Source organism: Cariama cristata, unplaced genomic scaffold (genome assembly GCF_000690535.1).
Source record: "Cariama cristata isolate BGI_N322 unplaced genomic scaffold, ASM69053v1 scaffold14102, whole genome shotgun sequence".
In the NCBI taxonomy this organism is placed as follows: Eukaryota; Metazoa; Chordata; class Aves; order Cariamiformes; family Cariamidae; genus Cariama; species Cariama cristata.
Genome location: NW_009605627.1, coordinates 47,665 through 68,162, shown reverse-complemented (window position 1 = coordinate 68,162; position 20,498 = coordinate 47,665). Strand labels below are relative to the sequence as shown.

General features: G+C 47.5%; 1 protein-coding gene across 1 annotated transcript; it reads left to right on the top strand.

The window, feature by feature from the left end:
• Positions 1–368: 368 nt before the first annotated feature.
• On the top strand, positions 369–17,917 carry LOC104158412 (PH and SEC7 domain-containing protein 2-like). The gene is made up of 8 exons (XM_009696053.1): positions 369–482; positions 1,627–1,670; positions 5,288–5,478; positions 6,666–6,736; positions 13,587–13,744; positions 14,809–14,953; positions 16,004–16,147; positions 17,711–17,917. Exons 1-8 carry the CDS (start codon positions 369–371, stop codon positions 17,915–17,917), a joined length of 1,074 nt encoding a protein of 357 aa, XP_009694355.1.
• The last annotated feature ends 2,581 nt before the right edge of the window (positions 17,918–20,498 follow it).

Sequence of the window (20,498 nt, the reverse complement as noted above, 5' to 3'; positions counted from 1 at the left end):
TGATGCTGCATGCTTCAAGACCCATCCAAGCATTGCAATTTCAAGGCAATCTGAGTGCCTATCTTGAGTTTTGAGAGACAGACCCTGTACCAGGACCAACCTGGGAACCGGAGGTGAGAGCACTTAGAAAGTCTGAAGTTAGAGCTGGACAGGTTATTTTCAGGTGTTTTACCTCCACCATTAAAAAAGAGGTCATTTGAAACATTTGGGTGCTGGCATGAGCAAAAAAAAGCAAACAGCCCAGCAGAAAATCAGAGCAGAAGACCTTTCAGCTTTGAGCTGTTGGGGCAAACCCAGGCTCCACCACTACGTACAAAATTGTTCTTTAAAAGACACTCTGACTAGAGTCAAAATTCTCCAGAAGTCTAATGAGCTGCTCCTTTGCCTTACAGAATATTGGCAAAAAGATGTCATGTCAACAGTTCATAGCAAACCTTGATGGGCTGAACGATGGGAAGGACTTTGCAAAGGATTTGCTGAAGGTAACGTGATGTAAATAGACAGTGGGATACTGTCATTATTATTGTAGTGCCGCCTAGTCCTGCTGGGACACTCTGAGCCCTTTAATCAGCATTTTCCAGTGCACAATTGTTTCATTAGGAGAACTGTAACCCACATGGATAGCTTCTGCTAACTTGCAGTCAACCACCAGAAGTCTGTTCCCTGCTGGTGTATTATTCAGGTTTGTGACATATCTGCCCTCAGAGCATACCAGGGGTCCCTCTACCCCATGGTAGCTCTGTGTGACAATGCACAGAAAAAGGTACCCCACACCCCCAAATATGACCATCTGGCACTGATACTTTTCTCTACCTTCACTTCCATGTAATTAGATGCAGTACTCCAACACAACTAGTTCAGTACCATGAGATATTGGTTAAACACCTCATAGTGAGCATTTTCTCCTTCCATGTGGTTTAACACCACCATTGTCTGCACCTGCTGCAGGTCCAGCAACCTGACCTGGATTTTGCTGTATGGAAGGAGGTTGAAATGACCAGTGCCACATCAGGGGTGTCACATTGTGCTTTAGATGACACCCTCGCTTCCCAGCAGACCTCACCCTACCCCACCCCTCAGTATGTTCAGGCCCCCCTCCACGTTCTGCTTTCCTAGCCCATTCCTTCTTCTTTCCCAGTGCCCCAGGGAAGCCACTGGAATTTTGCACAAGAGGAACTGGAAAAGCTGATCCCCAAGGTCATTCATCCCTCCCCTGCTTCTCAGGGCAGTGTTCAAGCCTCCACTGTCCTTTTCCCCTAGTCAAGACACTGGGGGTGTCTTGGCATACCCCAGAGTCTTCCACCATCTTTGTATAGGCCAGGATTCACTCAGGACTAGGCGCAGCACCCAGAATTCGTCAAAAATGTATATACAGGCTCCTGAGCAAGGCTGGCCACCAGACCCCTCTGCTGCTGACATGTCCAGTCCAATACTTAGTGTGGTACATAGACAAAAAAGGGTCTAGCAGGACAGCAGTTGTCCTGCTCATTGGTGAATACTTGTCCAGGACAGTTCAACAAAGAAGGTATCTCTCCAAGAACACAGACAGGGTGTGGAGGAGATGGTCTCCACAACCCAGACATGTCTTCCATGAGAGACACAGCTAATACCATGTTCTTGTTTCAGACACTATATAACTCCATCAAGAATGAGAAGCTGGAGTGGGCCATGTAAGTATGTTAAGCATTTGAGAGATAGTGTGTCTTTCAAAGTAGCTGACAGGTCTTGAGTCATGTTTTTAGCCCCAGAAGCTCCCAGAATATTTCCTGCCAAGCCCTTAAGCACTGAATCCCTCCTGTAGGCAAACTGTGTTTATTTGTGGCTTAGATACAAAAGCAGATGGGGAGGTTGGTGGCAGTCTGTGGACACAGGGTCCACAGGCATGATCTAAAGGATGGGAATGTCCTCTTTGTTTACTATTACATCTCTAAAATGCTGATCCCTCTCTGGGTGCTTCAGAAGTCTTTGCACAAAGAGCTCAAGATCTGGGGTTATTTTGGTCACTGAGACTTTCCATCTCTTTCACATAGTTTCTTCTGGAAATAGTATCAGAGAATCACTCAGGTGGGAAGGGACTTTGCAAGATCTCCAGTCCAGCTTCCTCCTCAAAGTATGGTCAACATTGAATTCAGTTCAGGGTGCTTGGGGCTTTGTTCAGTTTGATCCTGGAAACCTCCAAGGATAGAGAACCCATAGCCCCTCTGGATCCATGAACCAATGTTTAATTATTCTGAGAGTGATGGTTGTTTCTTATCCATTTGAAACCGCTGTTGTTTTGACTTACGCCCACTGTCTCTTGTCCTCCTGCTATGCACCATAGTGAAGAGCCTGGCTTTGTCTCCTCAATAACCTCCTGACACATACTGGAAGGCTACCATGAGGTCCCCCAAAGCCACCTCTTCTCTAGGTTGAACAAGTCCAGTTCCCTTAGTCACTTCTTACATTGCAAGTGCTCCAGCCTCCAGGCATCTTGGTGGCCTCTGTTGAAATGTCTCCACCTTGTTGATGCCCTTTCCCATGTTGGGGGCCCAGTACTGTTTGCTATATCAAGTTATGATGTAATGAGTGTAGAGTAGAGAAGGATGATCACTTCTCTTAGCCTCCTCAGTGTGCTGTTTTTACACAGCCCAGAATGCTCTTGGCCTCTGTTTCTGCCAGGACACGCTGGCTGGCTCCTGTTCATCCTGCTGTTCACCAGGAGCCCAGGGGCCTTTTCTGCAGAGCTGTTCCCCAGCCAGTCAGCCTCGGCCGACCCTTCTGCAGGATCACTCCACCCTAGTGCAGTACCGGGGTGATGCATTTAGTGAGGCTCTTGTTCCTCTGAGCGGTGACCCTGTACCTCTCATTTTTATGTCATCCACAAACTCAATGAGATGCACTCTGTCTCCTCATACAGGTCATCATTTGGTACCGTGAAACAAGTCTGGGAACAGCTAGCTTGGTGGCCTCCATGACAGGTTCATGTGGCATCTTCCTCAGCCCTTCTTCCCCTGCTCTGCTACCCACCCCCTGTCCAGAGCACAGGCCAGGACCCTCAGTGAGGGGTGCACTGTGCTCCCCAGCCTTGACATTACCCTACTACTGCTGTGGGGAAGTCCATGACAGATCTGGTGCCTTAAGCTAACATGGTGGACATTGCCTTCCTCTCCTCTCCTCTCCTCTCCTCTCCTCTCCTCTCCTCTCCTCCTTAACCTCAGACCTCTCTTGTCTCCAGAGGGTCATGGGACTGAACAGGACCTTCTGTGCCATTAGCTCCATCACCTGCTCTTCTCCTTATATTCTCCGGGCCAGAAAAGTGTCTGGAGATGGTTTGATCCACCTCCCTCCCCAACTACCTGAGTTAAGCTCTGCAGAGCAGCAGCCTCCATCACCAGCCATGCCCCAAAGGCAGCAGTGTTTGCTGTGGGCCAGTGTCTCCTTCGGGAAGGACACAGCCAGCCGGTGGCCCTGGAAGGGCAGCGGTTTCTTAGCAGGTTACATAGCATCGATTTCACTTTTAAAATGATCTTGCATGGCACCTGTGTGAAAGGAAAGCAGCAATGCCAGCTCTGTAGCAGAGGCCGGGTTGGTGGGCAGACGTAGTCACGAGAGGGAGCTCTGTAGCTCCGCAGAAGGTGCCCGTGGGATGGTTTATGTAAGAGGAGTTCAACAGAAGTGCATCGTCTGGCTGGATGCAGGCAGTGGTTACACAACACCTGCCAGCACACAATCCCTGACTCGGGCACATCCGAGGGATGTCAGACCCCTGGGGTCTCACTGCAGAGGTGCAGTTCCAGTTAGCAGCATCTAGCCCCTCTCCTGCCATTCCTCCACCCACCCCACTTCTATCCTTGCACCCCCTCATTCACCCCACACTGGCCTGGGACCTTGCTGCAGGGTGTCCTGCCTGGTTGCAGATGGACAGGATGCAACACGAGAGACCTCTCAGCTCCTCTACTGTGGGATGATGTTCCCTGTCATGGGGTACCTGGTTTTATTTCAGAGATGTGGCACTGAGTCGTAACCTTGCACAGAAAAGACCCTCTTCTTCCTGCTTGTCTCTGCCTTCTGTCCTTGTCCGTCCCAGGGAATGAAATGCCCTTGCTCACAAAGCCTGACTGGACAGGCAGGTGTACAACCATCAGCTCAGCAACAAGCAGGAGCTCAAAAGGGGTCCCACTGGTGCAGCTCAGAGAACTGAGCCCCACCAACTCCCCATCCAGGTATAGTGTCTGGGCTCTGCCTAAGCCCCAGGACTCCTGTACCTGCTGAGGACTGAGAAATCATCCTTCTTGTCCAAGAGGCATCTGATGCTTCAGCCTTCTACTTGCTGCAGATCGGGAAGTATGGTATTTTACTGCTCACATCTCAGCTAGTGGATCCATCCCTGGGTCACTCCTCAGCTGAGATTTGGTCCCAATCTAACCTGCAACCTAAGATGACCATTCATACCATTTAGACATTGACATGTATCACACATGGCAGAAATTCCCTGTTTGCTCTCCCTCCTTAATGTCTCCGGGACACTGGGAAATATCACTTCCCATACAAGTTCTAGTTTCTATGCGCCAGAGTAGATTTTACTCCAAATAGGAAGAGGCAGGCTTGGTAGAGTCAGTGAACACTTTCCTAAGCTGCTCAGCCCTTGCTGTCCAGGGTGCAGGACCAGGAGATCTGTGAGGAGAAGCAGTTTTTATGGAAATAACCAGCATTTCTTGCTCTCTGCTGACCCACCCTGGGCACACAAATGGGGAGCTGATGTATAACCTATTCCAGGGTTTGTGGTTTTTTGATCAAGTGGTCCATCTCCCTAATGTCTGCAGAGCTTTTGTTCCTCAGAGATGCAGAGGACATTCATCAAGCTCCTTCAGTATCTAGGAGGCCCCAGGGGCTGCCTCTTGGAGGCTGAGAAACCCCGATGATACCTGGTCTTCAGCTAAAGACCTCCTTAAGCTCTGATTTTAGAGCACAGAATTGGAGACTCTCCCTGTGAAATGCTCGTAGTCCTCAGCAATGGTGTGTCTGCAGTTTCCTGGTGTTCAGACAAGCACCCATTCCCTTACCAGTTTTGAGCAACCTCGCAGTGGGACCACTGGGACAGTTACCTGCCACCCATGCTCCTCCTAGCTATGTCCAGATCACTACCACTGGCACACTCTGCCTGTTATAGTCCCTGCGTCATCTTTAATTTTCCTTCTCTGACTAGTCTCATAATAAATAATTCTCTTTAAAACCAAAGCAGATAAGGCACACTGTGGCCCAACCCACGTGTCCTCCACTCAATCTCTTCTCTGACTTTGTTTCCAAGTGATGAGGACGAGTTGAGGAAGTCACTCTCGGAGCTGGTAGATGACAAATTTGGAGCCAGTGCGAAGAAAGTGACAAGGATTGTTGACAGCAGCAACCCCTTCCTGGACATCCCCCAAGCGCTGAACGCAGTCACCTACAAGCACGGTGTCCTCACGCGTAAAACCCATGCAGACATGGATGGGAAGAGAAGTACGTGTTAACGGGACAGGAGGAGATGTGCCCCAGGCAGTACTAGAGTCTTCTCCCTGGCTCTCCTGCCGAAGGAGATTGATTCCTCACTACATCCCAGGGAACACAAGAGAGATCCCCAGATCCATTAGTGCCAGGGCACAGGGAAAGGAGGGTGTTTTGAGACATTTGTAGACATGAATGTTTTCAGGAGGCCTCAGTCTTCCTTTCTCACTGCCAAGGAACCTAACAGTGCCTGTCCCACACAGATAAACCTGGTTTTCCATCCTGTTCATGGGCATAATCCTGAATCCCACACTGAGTAATGGAGTGAGGCTGGTTCCACAGCAGTTGTCCACCCCAGCCCTGACCTTGGGGACAGTCTGGTCTTCAAAGTTTTGTTCTTGTCCATACTCTGCCATGTGCTGGAAACAGCTGCTGTGTGCTGGCTAGGCAACAGGATGCCACATAGCTCTGCTGTCAGTGTATGGGATTACAGGAAAGGTAAAGGAAAATATATTTGGGAACTGTTAATGCGCAGAGATTGATGAAACCGTGGATAACCTCTTTTGCTAAATGATATGATTGGCCCAGTCACTGCAGCTGATTAAAAATCTTGAGTAGACATTACTACCAAAGGGTTCCCTTGCTTCAAGCACTTTCTGAATAGCCCATGCCCGGAGGATCAGATGTCTTGTGGTGATGTAGGTGACTCCCCTCATCTCCCACCCCTCTCCAGCTTCCAGCAGGCTCTCTGTGCCTAAGTCCATCAAGACAGCTGGTGGTAATGCTCCCTCCTCAGTGGAACAGAAGCTACCTTATCCAGAGTATGTCTGCCTAACTCAGCTGAAGGAGAGGAGCTCAGGGAATGGCTCTGCTCCTCAAGCATTTAGTCCAAGGAACATGAACCTGGGTTTGGAGGAGCAGAGACTTCCTGCACATGTTCATTGGTACCCCTATACCAGCTCATCTCTGGTTTTGACCTGCTTGTATTCCTGTTGGGAGGCTGCATCTCCCAGTCCACGCCTCTCAAACATGTGTCCCTGCAGACAAGCCACTCGTAAGCAATAGCTTGGAGATGCATGAGGTCCAGGCATCAGTGTATGCCTGTGGTGAGTCAGGAGAAGGGTTGGTTTTTCCAGAAATGTGAAGATGAAGCAGCACTGCCAAAAGCAGACATGTATAATTAAATGTTCTTCCTTTTTTAGCTCCCAGAGGAAGAAGAGGTTGGAAGAAGTTTTATGCTGTGCTTAAAGGGACCGTCCTTTATTTACAAAAGGTAACCGTGGTGGACTATCCCATTTGCTGTTTCATGCTGTCTCCAAAGCAGTCGTGCAGTCCTCAGCAGGAGAGGTGAATCCATGTCCTAATGCATGCATGGACATGTACAGAGCTCCTCCAGAGACCAGGATACAGAACTGTAGGACATTGTCATCTTTGGTGGTGATGTTCATGCCAAGGGCATTGTTCACAGCCTCAAAAGAGGGCCATACAGGAAGAAGTATGAAAGAGGGAACATTGAGGCAAGATTTCTGCAGAACTGTCCCAAGTAGGACAAGAAGTAGTAAGAGCAAGTAGGAGCTATTGGGGAGGATGAATGAACAGATGATATGGAATAGGTGAAATAGGATGTTGGTGAGAACATGCAATAGGAAGCTGAAGATGTGGAGCACCAGACCAGTCTTACCCTTCCTATCGTTTTATTTGCCGGCATAGATCTGATTATGAGTAGCTTCACCAAGTCTGGTATGGATCATACTTAAAGTCTATCTTCTCCTTCAGGACTTTGCTAAGATGACTCCTTGCCAAGTGTTATTTTCTGCCTCTCTTCATCTCTGTTCATTCTGTAACTGCCTCTAGTCAGCACAAGTATAAATCCCAGGTCCTCATGGGAGGCAGTCACCATGGAAGAGCTTGCCTGGATGCATAGCATTCAACTCTGCCTTTCAAGACACTTGGATGCTAGGAGGATTTCCATGGATAGTCTTTTCTGTAGGAAAATCCCAGGAGCCTGGATAGGGGCTCACTTGAACATCAGCATGAGCCAGCCAGGGATGCCAAATGTCTGCTCATCATGCAGCAGCATAACCCACTGAACTAGGTCTGAACTACCTTAGTAGCACATGCTGTGCAGTAACCCATTGAACTCACCTTGCTGGAACAGCACTCCCTGTGGGTAGATGTTCCTACGTATTGCAGTATTATCTCCAAAGCAATGAGAGTAAACAAACATTGGATTATATAAGAAATGCAGAAATATCCTCAGGGCAGCACAGAACTATGACTCAGAGCTCGTATCACAACCCGATGATTCTTGTGTTTTGCCAGATTCTATGGCACATGTCACAAAGACAATAGAAATCTGGCAGCAGCCGATCATAATTTACAGTATGGGTTGCTCTTAGCCAAGTGGTATTTTTCAGCCTTGCCACCCTCTCTTGCTGCTGAGGGAAGCTGCAGCATACAGGAGAGCCCAGATCTTCTCCAGCCCTCTAAGTGTGGCGTTCTTCAAGCCAGTGGCACTCTTCTTACATCTCCGTCTCTTGTCTCATTACAAATCTCCACATGAGGTCCAGCGAAGAGGTCCTCATGCTGATCATGGGTGATGCATAAGGATTTAACTTGTACAGACCTACCATCAATATTTAATTTTATGACAATTTTTCTATGGAAAAAAAATGCAATTTCATCAAAATCACAGGGACCATTTGGATCTAAATGAATTTTTCACTAAGGATTTCTAGGGCATGTCTCTCGGGATAAGTCTGTTGCAGGGGTATATATTTGGAATGAAATACACTTTCAGGACAGAATTTTCTTGCCATGCTGGACCAAAATCCAGATTACTGAAGAATTTCTTGACTGCTTGGACAGCACTGGAAGGAGCCGTGAAGCCAACACTGATTGTCATGCTGTTGATGGGGCAGAGGGATTGGGTTTTCTTTGCTGTACAAGGATAGCAGTAGTAACCATCTAGACTGTTATATTAACACAGTTTGTTATGTTAGTCCTAGGTGTTTAGAATTTGAAAAGAGAATGAGGATGAGATTGATGTGGCAGTTAGAAGATCAATGTTCTTATCTGAATGACCTTCAGGAGTAAATTGTTAAGAGACTGAGGGCTTGCTTTATGGACAAGGACTGAAGAAACAAATGACCTAAGATTTGGCTAGGTTATGAAAGTGTCTGATAAATAACAGTCCTGACTGATGTGTAATTAACAGGAGGGTCTGGAATTGACAAGGGTGCCCCAAGGAAGTAGCATTTGGAACAACAACAAAAATTAACCTGAGGAACATTTGGGCAAAGGATTTGGGCAAAGAGGGGTTTCTTAGTCTTGAGCTGCTGCCAGGGTGCATATGGTCCTCTTCAGATGATTCCTTGGTCTGGGTTTGGCTGTAGACAGTGTCTATCAGGCTTGCAGAGACAGGACAGAAGGATGAGGCCACGAAGACGAAGTCCTTGCCCTGCCAGTTCCAGCCATTCCCAGCACCCCAACAGAGAGTGGATAAACATCCACCTGCCCTGTCAATTCTTAGTGCAATTTCTTGCCTAGGGGGTGGTTTGCAGAACAAGAAAGTTGCACAATACAGGAAGGAAATGGTATGCCAGCCTCCCAAGCTCTCAGTGGAAAATGCTTGCAGATAAACATAAGGTAGAACCTGGCTTGAGCACAAATCACTGCGAAAAGATTTTCTGATGTGACAATAGAGGAGAAAGTACCTGCTTTCAGACCCACCTGACACCACAGAGCACAGGTTCAGCCTGTTCCTGTTTTTCACTCAGACCAAACCAAAGATCTAGGCTTTAATAGGAAATTTCCATAAGTTTAATAGGAAACTCTACTCAGTTTGGGTTTGGGGAGCAAGTTGAGTAGAAATAAGAGAGAGAGAGGGCAAGAGGAGGGGAAATAGGGTCTGGGGAGACTGGTGTATAGAAAGGAGGAATGACCGGATACAAAGAGAGGTGGACATAAGACAGGCAGAAGAGTGGGCGGGTTGGTGGACAGGTAGAAGTCAGCCTGTTAGAAGCAATTCAGGCAGCAGCCATAAACCTGCTAATGTAGAGATGTCATATGTCATTGACACGCCAGTGTTAATTGCTGGATTAGCGTGTTCTAGCATAGTCTGCTGAAGCAATTGCTTGATCCCCTAAAGGGATGCAGTACAACCTTGAGGAAGAAATGCAGGCTTAGGAGCAGGGCACACCTCTCCTGCACTCTAATCTGCACTGGGCACTGACTCACTCCTTGGCCTTTGGCAACTTACTTCACCTCTGTGAAATGGGGATAATAACCTTTAATCACCACACATAGAGGAGTGTTGAGAGGAATGATGGAGAGCTATAAAGCATGAGGTGCTTTTATATGGAAGTACTGGAAAGCATTCAGGGCTTCCCATAGGGTCTGCCCTTGCAGCCTCCAACCATGAAAGAGTTCCCAGCGCAGCCCCAAGTCACGGATGCTGTTCCATGCACGCAGACCCTTGCCATGGTAGCACTACTTGGAACCCAAGTTCATGACTAGACTGAAAAGGGCACAGTGGTTAGTTTTCCTCATTAAATGGTTTGTTTAGGCTGGTAGAAAAGGAAAGGAAAAAGAGGAAAACCCACTCACAAGCCAGAGTATGAGAATTCTCTGTAGCTCCATGTCCATATTCACATCACTGCTCAGGGCTGGTGCTGAGTTCCAGAGGACAGGGCAGCAGGACCAATACACTGGGCTCTCTCACCCCATCCAGGTGCTCTACTAAGGCAGGCACAAGAGATAGTTGCTTTTTCTTGACAATACAAGTTTTGAGCTTGGGAGTTTATATTAGCTGTGGATGTCCCACCACTTGCTCACAGGGGTGGGCAGTAGGGGAGACCTGACATCAGAAGAGTGAACCAAAGACACCATGGAGCACTGCTATGCCAGAAGCTAAACCAGGCAAGGGGGTGGTCATGCATGTTTAAACAGAGCGTTTGTGTGAGCAGGAGAGGCACATGAACGGGGAGTCTGTCTACACCATCAACATTAAAAGCTGAAAGTGAATTAAATTAATTTAGAGTGATTCCAAAACAAAGCATCCACACTTGACCTCAATTCCTACAGAAGATATCCCCAAAACAGACCCTGAAAATTGCTGACTCACACGATCCTACACCTGGAGATGCAAGGGAAAAATAAACATGTCACCATTCAAGGGCTGGGGGCTAAGAGTAACTGCAATGGTGTGGCATGGCGTACCTTGCCCATTTCCTAGTGACGAGTACCTGTGTGAACAGTGCAGGACACATAAGACAAAAATTCAACAGCCTTGTGATATCAAATTAACCCATTTGCCAGGAAATGTATGGCAGGATAATGCCATGAAAAAGGTGAAAGTGAGGTTAGTGGTACTATAGCATGGACAAAACATCATCTGAAGTTCCTCCAAATATGATACTGCTTATGTTTTACTATAAATCACTTTCTTTGAGATTTAAACCAGAATCCCTTCACTGAAAGCATTGGTGTTACTATTATATTTTTGGACACGTCTCTTCCTCAGCAGCAGTTTATGCACACACCTAAACTTACATCAAAGCTCAGAAAGAGAGTGAAGCAAAATGTAGAGAAGCTGCTGGAGGCTTTGGAGTGGAGCAGAACTGACATGCTTTGCTAAAGGGCACTTGGATTATTCTCCAGGGGAAGGCTACACATTGTAGCCTACACTAAGGTGTAAGTGCTGGTCACTGTGATGGCTCCAGCCATGTGTGCGTGGCATCATACAGCCTTGGAGCTGCTTGCAGACAAGGCCTGTTTAAGAGCACACAAGGGTCTCCTAGCATCAGCAACTGTACATATCATTGTGTCTACCACAGAACAGGCATTAAGATGATCTTCCTGGCAGAGCTGACCCACGCAGAAGTGAGCCTCCAGCACCATGCACTCCTGCAAATGCATCCTTTTTCCACCAACAAGGAGGCAGAAGGTAGAAAGAACCTGCTTGATTCAACCTTATGCTGATTTACTGGTCCCAGTGTTAGAAAAAGATGGAGATTTGGCTTTTCCTTACACCTACACTGATGCCTATGAGCCTGAAATCAGTAGAAGGAATACTTGATGATACCACTCGAATTGAAGATCTGCCTTAGTCAAACCAGTTTGCAGCTGTGGCAGTTTCGCTTTGTCACATGCCATTAAGCCTAGCTATTTGCACTGTGTTTTCAGAAAGGTTATCTTGAAATAAGAGATCATGGGCATCACAGTCAGATTTACTCAGATCCAAAGATCTTCAGCCTTGGAAAAATGTCCAGAATTGGAAGTCTCTCTACAATATATGAGGTCTGAGTGGCAATGTCTTCCTCAAGCAGCTATTTCTCTCCAAGTGGGGTAACATATTAGGTCCTTATAAGGCAAAGCATTTGTTTTTCTTTGTTAAAAGGCTAATCGCTCATTCCTCTGGCTACTGAGATCCCCACTGTGGAAAGGTCATCTATGCTGCCCCACAATGCAGCCCACCTGAATTTCACCGTGAATGCAGGATGCCTGCAGCACCCACTCCTTCCTCTGCTGGAAAGCCAGGGCTTTTTGAGGTTCACCCTTAAGAAGGCAGTTGTGTGAGCCAGAAGCCCATGCCAGACATTTCTGGGCTCTGGGGCTTATGGCATTTCTTTGCACAAGGCGAAGTATCACGTGCTGACCAATTCACTCTCCTGGATGGGATGGTTGCTTCAGAAAAGGAGGGAAGGAAAGGCTTCAGAAGCTTATTTCCCATCAGGAGCAAGGGTCTGGGTGAGCCACATCCATGGGCTGGGGAGTCCTTGTCCCCAGTGCTCTGAAGAGCAACAGAGGGGAGACTTTTCTGACTCTATACCAGATAACAGTCTTACTGACCAGGGTTAGCAATCAGGAGACTGTAGAATGGCTTTTCCCGAAACAGCTGGATATGTACCACCAGTACACAGGAAAAAAACCATCTTTTTGCAAACCTGCAGAACAGATCAAGCTTTAGCTTGAAAACTAAGGAAGGGCTGGGACACACAGACAACCACCACCATTGGACAGAGCCACCTCTGTGCTGTCAGCCAAGGACAGTCAAGGAAAGCAAAATGTAAGAGTGAATTGGTTCTGTAGGTTTGCACTGTAATCAGCAGGGCAAGGCAGGCCCTTCCAGGGACACCCTCTCCTGACACGGCCTCTAATGTGGTGGTGGTGGCGGGGTGGTGGTTTGTTTTAGCCAGGACTAGGTTTTCCTACATCCACCTATCCATGAATGCATGCATCCATCCATCTGTCCATCCTTCCATCCCACCACCTGGCTGGACCAGCTGTTGAGCCAGCAAGGGTGTAGAGTGGGAAGGAGGGTTATTGCTTTAAGTGTCCGGGAGCTCAGTCACTGGTAAAGCAAAGGGTAAACACAGGATTGATTGAACATTTTTTCCTAAAAACTGCTGTGCCAAGATCATCCTTTCAGAATCCCATGTTCAGTATTTCCCATCTGTTTGTGTAATATATATATATAGTTATTGCTACATTCCCTCCTTGGGTGAATTTGTCCTTCAGTAGAGAAAGTAAAGCAGGAATACAGGGAATGCTGCTGCAATTTGTAAATACCAGTCTAATGAATTACATGAGAGACCATGCCAAATGGGCCATGCTCAGTCTGGCAACTACCCGGCAAGCCCCACACCTGCACAGAGGTGCACTGATTTTTTTCCAGGACTGCCCAAGATGGCGCAAAACCCAAACCCAGACCCTCCACCACAGAAAGCTGCAGCACCAGGGCAGGCGCTCACTGATACCTGCTGACAACCAGGAGTTGCATTGCAGCTCGAGCTCTGCGCTGTGCGTGAAGTTCTGCAGAAACCTGGCCCTGTCTTGTGCCTTCCCCCAAGCCTCAGGCATGTGCTGTGTTAGAGATATCTATTGATAATTATGTTTAAAACTTTCATCTCCTTCTTCACATCTTCCCAGTGAACTTAATGATGGAAGAAGTTGCCAGATGTTAATTATTATCATTATCAGCTCCTAGCATTTACTGTACAAAGCAGTGCTTTTCCTGGTCTTGGGACTCTATGATTATAGCACAGAGAAAAAGGCAGGTTCATTAAAGTAGCCCACAAATGTTAGTGTTGTCATTATCCAATTAACGTTCCTCTTCACAGGATGAATATAAACCTGACAAAGACCTCTCTGAAGTGGATCTGAAAAATGCCATCCGTGTGCACCACGCCTTAGCCACAAAAGCCTCTGACTACAGCAAGAAGTCCAATGTGCTCAAGCTGAAGACAGCTGACTGGAGAGTCTTCCTCTTCCAGGCCCCGTAAGTACCAGCTCTTCCACAGAGCCTGGATGGGCAGCCTGATGTCCAGCCACTGCCAGACTCTCTCCGACCTGGCCAGATCAACACATGCATTAGGGAGCAAACCTCGCAGGAGGAGGGTGCTGAGCAGGAGGGCTGAGGGTGAGGTCTGTAGGGCTGTGCAAAGGACCTGGTCATGGGTTCACAGTTTCTGGCTGTCACTCTTGGTAGCTGTGTGTCAGTCCTGGAGGTCATTTCTCATCTGTCACCAAGGTGGGCCAAGCAGGATGGACTGGGATGTAACGGGCTGAGTAAAGGGCTCCCCTTGCTAACTTCTGTTGTCAGTCTGTGGAAGGGATAAAATCTATATGGTGCATTGACCTAAGGAGCTGATGGTTCCCCTCATCAGCTTTTCATGGGGAAACTGTCTAAAGCTCATTAAAGAAGTGTCCCCAACCAGGCTATATCTTCTTTCTTCCTTAGTCCATTGCAGAGTAAAGTTGCTCTGCTAGTAAGGGTCAAGTGCGATTGAGTCATCTTCTGTCGATGTTTTTCTGCTGAGATAGGTAACATTGTAAATTGGGCTGGGGTACTAATGTCAAGCTAAAGCTTGACATCTGAATTTGTGCTGTGAAAACCCACTTGAAGGCTGAGTGGAGCAGTGTCTGAACAGATCTGATGAGGGACCCTGGGCAGTGTCCCATGAATGACACAAATGAGGGGTCCACACTGCTCCATGGGACCTCTGTTGTGTGGCTCCTCCTCTCTAAAGAGCAGGATATCCTTGGCCCTTGCCACCATGCTACCTCTCACCAGCTCCTCAGGGAAAGCAATCAGAACTGATGAGGAAGGCAGGACTGCCAGGGCTTCAAGAGGCATACAGCAGCCCTGAAATCATTAGGGCACTGTAGAGGAGCCAATTAGCCCGTGTTTTCCTCTGTTCACAATGCAAGATGGCACAGAAATGGCTTCAAAGCAAGGCCACTGATGGCCCTCCTTGATGGCTCCAGGGCTGTTTGTGCTGGCTGGTCCTGGGTCGAGAGCATTTACAGAACCCCCCTTTTTTCTCCTCTCCTCCATAACAGAAGTAAGGAAGAAATGCTCTCCTGGATCCTGCGAATCAACCTTGTTGCTGCCATTTTCTCTGCCCCAGCCTTCCCAGCTGCAATCTGCTCCATGAAGAAGTTCTGCCGCCCGCTCCTGCCTTCGTCCATGACCAAGCTGTGCCAGGTAACGTGTGAGAGAAGGAGCAATGGAGGGGTGCCTGACACTCAGTCAGCCCTTCAGCATACAGCTCAGGCTGAGCCTGTCTGCAGCTCCCCCAGCTCCTGCCTGATAGACACATTCAGGTGCTTAGGGCCGAACAGGGGGATTGGAACGAGCAATTTGGACAGACCATGGCAAATCCCAATGTCTGGCCAATGCTTCCTTTCCAATGGCTATAAAGCAACCCTATGCACACCTGCCTGTATGGCTGTTGGTTCTGGCTTTTTTGTTGCTCTTTGCTCATCACACCCCAACACCTTTCTGTTGCCAGAGTTGAAACAGCTGGTGCTACTGAGCCCAACAGCTGGCTACAGCCCTGGTTTATTTTATAACATGGCACTCAGAGGTGGCACCCTGTTGTTATCTCAAGCCGAAAAGCCACAGATGAAGGGGGAGTCTGAGTCTCACTCAGTGGGGAAGGTTTTCTGGAAGCAAGAGGGCACGGTGCACCAGACCGTGGCTACCTAAGGCTCAGTTAATCAAGAGCAACGGGCAGCTGCCATCCAAAGAGTGGCTTTTGTTTGCACTGCCCAGGGAAATCCCGGCATGCCTTAGTGCCTCCAAAAAGTAGGGACACACTGCTACTGGCGCCCAGCAAAGGGAAGGACAGCCTGAAAAGTTAAGGCAGAGATACATGAACCAGATGTGGCCAGATGTCACCCTTCTCAGAGCCCAGACAAGGAGGGTACTTTCATCTCAAAAGAGAGCAGGATGAGCAGCTGGCTCTGCCTAGCTGTTAAAGGATGCAGAGCATTTTGTGTTTATGATGCTGAAGAAGCCCAGGTGCCAGAGAAATCCACTCTTGGCACTTTGATACATGTTTTGATCTTACTCGAATACCTGTGTTTCAGCTGCTCCTTATCAGATGAATTTGCAAATGTACTGCGCACCTTTGGCTCCAGCACAGTAGCTAAGCTTACATCCTTGCAGAGACAGATCCCACATCAACAGGTAGGCGGTGCACTTGGGTGTTGCACTCCTACATTTTAATACCTGACACGCTTCTCTCTACAGGAGGAACAGCTGAGGTCTCATGAAAATAAAATGAAACAGATTGCAGATGAACTAGCAGAGCATAAATTACATCCTGTAGAGAAGAGCCTCAAGTCAAAAGAGGCTGAGGAATACAGACTCAAAGAACATTACCTAATATTTGAGGTAAAGGAACTTTCATCTTTTCTATGATAAATGATACCTTGGCTGATTGAGGAGAGCTAAGAACTCCGGAGTGGATGCTGTGAGCCTGGGAGAGCAGGAAAGGAGAGAGAAGGACGAGGGCTCACAAGCTGGATGGGTGTCGGGGCAGCAGCAAGCCTCACTGTTTTGCACCGAAGCTAAAAAAAGAAATAACAGCCATTTCCTCTTCTCTGTGATTTGTAACCAGAATCAGGGAAAACTGATGAAAGAAAAAATTTTCCTTTACTGTGCCAAAACTTGACATTTCCTCAGGTCCCAAGTAAGAAAGTGTTTCAGTTCTCAGTGTGCATCAGTTTTTTTCAGCAACATTAATAGAAAGCTAAGGGAATCCCTGGGAGAATCAATCATGTTTTGCTGCAACCGCTTCTGTAAATAAAGCCAAAACCAGCATTACAGACTCTTTGAGGGTGCATATAGCTAAGTTTAAACTCTCTGCGAAGTCTAAGAAGCATTTAATTTTGGGAGAAATAGGATATTTTGTTCCAGTGAGAGCTGAGCAGAAGTTGTGATTCCTGCCACACAGGTGTAGTGGGAAGGGACTGCTGGAGGCCTCTAGTCCTGCTTCCAGCAGGAGCTTGGATTATTTCCAGTATTAGCCCAGGCTGAGTATGTCATTTTGTGGCTGAGTCTCAGAAATCTCCAAGGATGGAAATGTCCCACCTCTCGCATACCAGGGCTGTATCACCTTTTTGTGTAACACCCAGCCTGATTCTCCAAAGCCACAGTTTCTGGCTGCTGGTTCCCTTGTCTTTGTATCAACCCTCAAATAGTTGCTTGCTGCTGCCTCCTGTTTTCCAGATACCTTGTTTTGGGTGCTTGCAGAGAAGTCTTCATCTAGGCATTTTCTCTAGGCTGCCTTTTCAGTCTGCAAGAAGATGGCACTTCCAGAGCACAATTAATCTCATCTGTTGTGTGAGATGTGCTCTAGAAATACTTGTTTCTCTGTGCTGACAAAGAAGCAAGTATAGGCTGCCTCTGAAATATTAGGGGAAAGGACAAGTATTACCCAAGTCTATAAAAAGAGGTCCCATCTAGTCTTGGAATAAAGGTGCTAGGCAGAGAGGAGATGCCTCCCTCTATGCTGTGCCCTGTGAGAAGCAATGGGAGCACAACTCAGCAGTAACAACTGAATCACTGGATGGAAACCATAGCAAGCAGTAGTTGAATCAATTGAGGGGAACTCCTGAATGAGGAAGGAGCAGATCTCTGTTGGTCTGGTTTTGCCTCCAGTATCTGCCTTATACAATTGGAATGGCTGTCAAGACTAGTCAGAGCAACTGGAGAGTCTTGCACAACCCTCCCCTTTCTCCTTAACCCTTTCAGCAATGGGTTGTTCAGTCTTTGCAGGCTTTGCACAGGCCAGGCATTGTGCTGTGGTTAAACAGCACTTGTTGGGTGTCATTAGTAGGATCCTGTTGATACTGAATGGGTTTTCCTGCAGTAGCAGATGACATTGCCTCTGCTTTTCACACATGCCATGCCTTGTCCCTGTTCCCAGGCTCGCTGTTCCCTCTTCCCCTGCAGAAGAGCCGCTATGAGACATACATCAACCTGCTGTGCATGAAGATAAAAGTTGGGACAGATGACCTGGAGAGAATTGAAACCAGTTTCTTCAAGGTGGAAGCTGATGACATTGCTTTGCGGAAGACACATTCAAGCCCTTCCTTGAGCCAAGGCCACATGTCCAGCAGCTGTAAGGTGGAAAAGGACATTTTAGAGCAGAATACTTAACAAGGAACGCATGCACAGGAGGGATGAACCGGTGATGCTTTGTGGTCCTGGACTAGATTGATGAGCACAATTTTACCTAGGAAATTACATGAACAAAACCGTAGACATGTATGACATGGTGATTGCTCTAGTGAAAGAAATCGAAGAAGCTTTAGTTGACACTCTCTGGCAATGCTCTGACATTTCAGCATCATAGACACGCCATCTCTTCTTCACCCTCAACAGCACCAGTGGCTTTTCTTTCCCTCCTACTGCAGCCTTCACAACAAAGTGATATGCTGGTTCTCCAAGGGCCAGGCTGCTCTTCTCTCCACAAGCCCTCTCCCTCCTCCTCCTTCTCTCCCTGGAGTCCCCACTGGTTCATGTCCACAGTTCCTGGCAGTGCAGGAAACTGAGCAGATATGACAGTCTGTGGCACCACCAGCTCTCCCAGAGGAGGGCACAGAGTAGCAGGGAGGATGTCCCTATCCCGAGAGGAGCACCATTCAGCACATCGATAGGACGGCTGTAATGAGCTAGTCACTAACCAAGTGAGAGGTGTTTTCAGCACGGTGTGTGGGAACGTCATCTGCCCATGGCAGGAGAGGCTTGAAGTACCCTCTATCATCTTATCCTTTTTATATACATATATATACATATGAATATATATAAATAAATATATATATAAGGAAACTTTAATGTGGGTTTTTAACCACAGTGTGCAAGTGAAGGCAAGCTACCTGGGGAAGACACTAGGGACTGTAGAGGGTCTGGCCAGGCCACCAGGATGTTTTAAAAAATGCAGTAGCCTATGTATCTTTTTTTTCTCTCCTTTTTTAACTCAAATGGAAATCCCCCTTGGCTTTGCTGTGAAACATCGCTCTCCTGTTCCTGCTTCAGACAAACTGGCCAAGTGGCTGTTTATTTAACATCCATGGAGTCTGCCACTTCAGGTTCGAGGCGCAATTGAAGCCGTACTTCAGATCCAGCTGAACCTTTGTGTGCAGGAGCAATTCCACCTGCCCATCAATGTTGTACTTCCTCCATTTTGCGATGCACATGCTATTTAAGCAGGGAATTCTGTTTCTGTTCCTTTCTGCTGTCTGTGGTACAATGATTTACTGTTGTGCTAGAAGTGATTCCTCTGCATTTCAATGCCATGACTGTCCTCCCACAATTTATTTATTTATTTCACTGTTTGGTTTGGTCCTTTATCTCAGATTGCTTTTCTTTCCCCTAGGTGCATTCACAGTAATCAAGTTCCAGTTTTGAAGGATCTTGTAGCTGCTAATTACAGTCATTTATTGTTTATATTTTTGCAGCATTTTTTTAAACAAACAAAACAAGATTGATTTGGACTTTGAGCATTTGAGAGCCTATGGACTACTGTTTTCCATGATGGTTCATGACACTAAAAACCTCTGCCCAACTTTGTCACCTCTTCTTTTATCTCTGTTTCTTTGTACAGTTTGATAGTTTATTTGAAATGATGCACTAAGAATCATGTAAAAAAGAGTAACAATAAAGCTGAATCTGTTGGTAAAGAGAATTGGTCTGAAGTACACTTCCACCATGTGCTGGATTGGTTCCAGACTTCATGGCACTGAATGGCCAGGTGACACAGATCTCCACCAGTGCTTCCTGCATGAAAGCCAGGTTCCTATGGACAGACAATACTAGAAAATTGCAATACCTTTCCATGAGTGGGCTACCAGCCCACCCATCCTCCTGGGTGCTGAAAGCACTGGCCTGCCTGCGCTTTGGATGAATGGCTTGCCTGTGGAGCAGGTGTGGACAGATATGCTGCTTTGGGAACACATTCAGGTAACTCTTCCCTCCCTCTGGTGCATCCCAAGTCTGTCTGTCCACATGCAGCCTAGAGGTTTATGGGAGAAGAAAGATACTAACATCTGCATTGGTGGTACATTGGAAATATTCTGGGAGATGTTCTCAGAGAAGCCCATGGCTACATCGAGTATCATGGCTGTTTCTCCAAGGAATCATGTGCTTTGCTGAGTCAGGTACTGTACAGACAGCCCTTGCACTGAAGACCTCCAAGATGCTGCTACTGACATGAAACGTCTGGTGCCCAGACTCACACAGTGGAAGCCCAGGGCAAAGCCAGACCCAACACTTGCTCTCCAAAATCCTGGGTAATATTTTGTACCTCATCCTGTCCTTTCTGGCCAGCACCTCCAGCAGGCACTGACATCTCCAGTATGTTTGAGGAAGCCACCGAGAGCAACTTGGTCTCCCATGTGGAAGTTGTGAATCTGCTATCCTCAGCAAGGAGTAAGTTGCAGGGAAAAGCAGGATCCTGCAAAGTCTCCTCTGGACGCCAGGAAAGGGCCTCAAAGCGATAAGACTCACCACCCAATGGATGTGGAAAGGGGCAGCAGCCAGCATTAAAAAGCCCTTGGCAAGACAGCTAAGAGGGTTAAACTTGCACTTATTGACAGTCAGCAGTTTGCCCTGATGCGCAAGTACTGATCCGGGTGCCTATGCATTTGCAGATGTGGTGAGCATCTTACCTACAAGAGGGCACTGAGAACACCCAAAAAGGCCTTGTTTGACCAACCTGCAGCGTCAGCTTGTGACTAGG

What these genes read in the sequence shown, in the direction of transcription:
- LOC104158412 (XM_009696053.1), top strand. Translation starts at nt 369, where the DNA reads ATGAGCTGCTCCTTTGCCTTACAGAATATTGGCAAAAAGATGTCATGT. An exon ending in AGACATGGATGGGAAGAGAA is followed by an intron (nt 5,479 to 6,665) that starts GTACGTGTTAAC and finishes TTCCTTTTTTAG; the next exon opens with CTCCCAGAGGAAGAAGAGGT. An exon ending in CCATGACCAAGCTGTGCCAG is followed by an intron (nt 14,954 to 16,003) that starts GTAACGTGTGAG and finishes TTCTCTCTACAG; the next exon opens with GAGGAACAGCTGAGGTCTCA.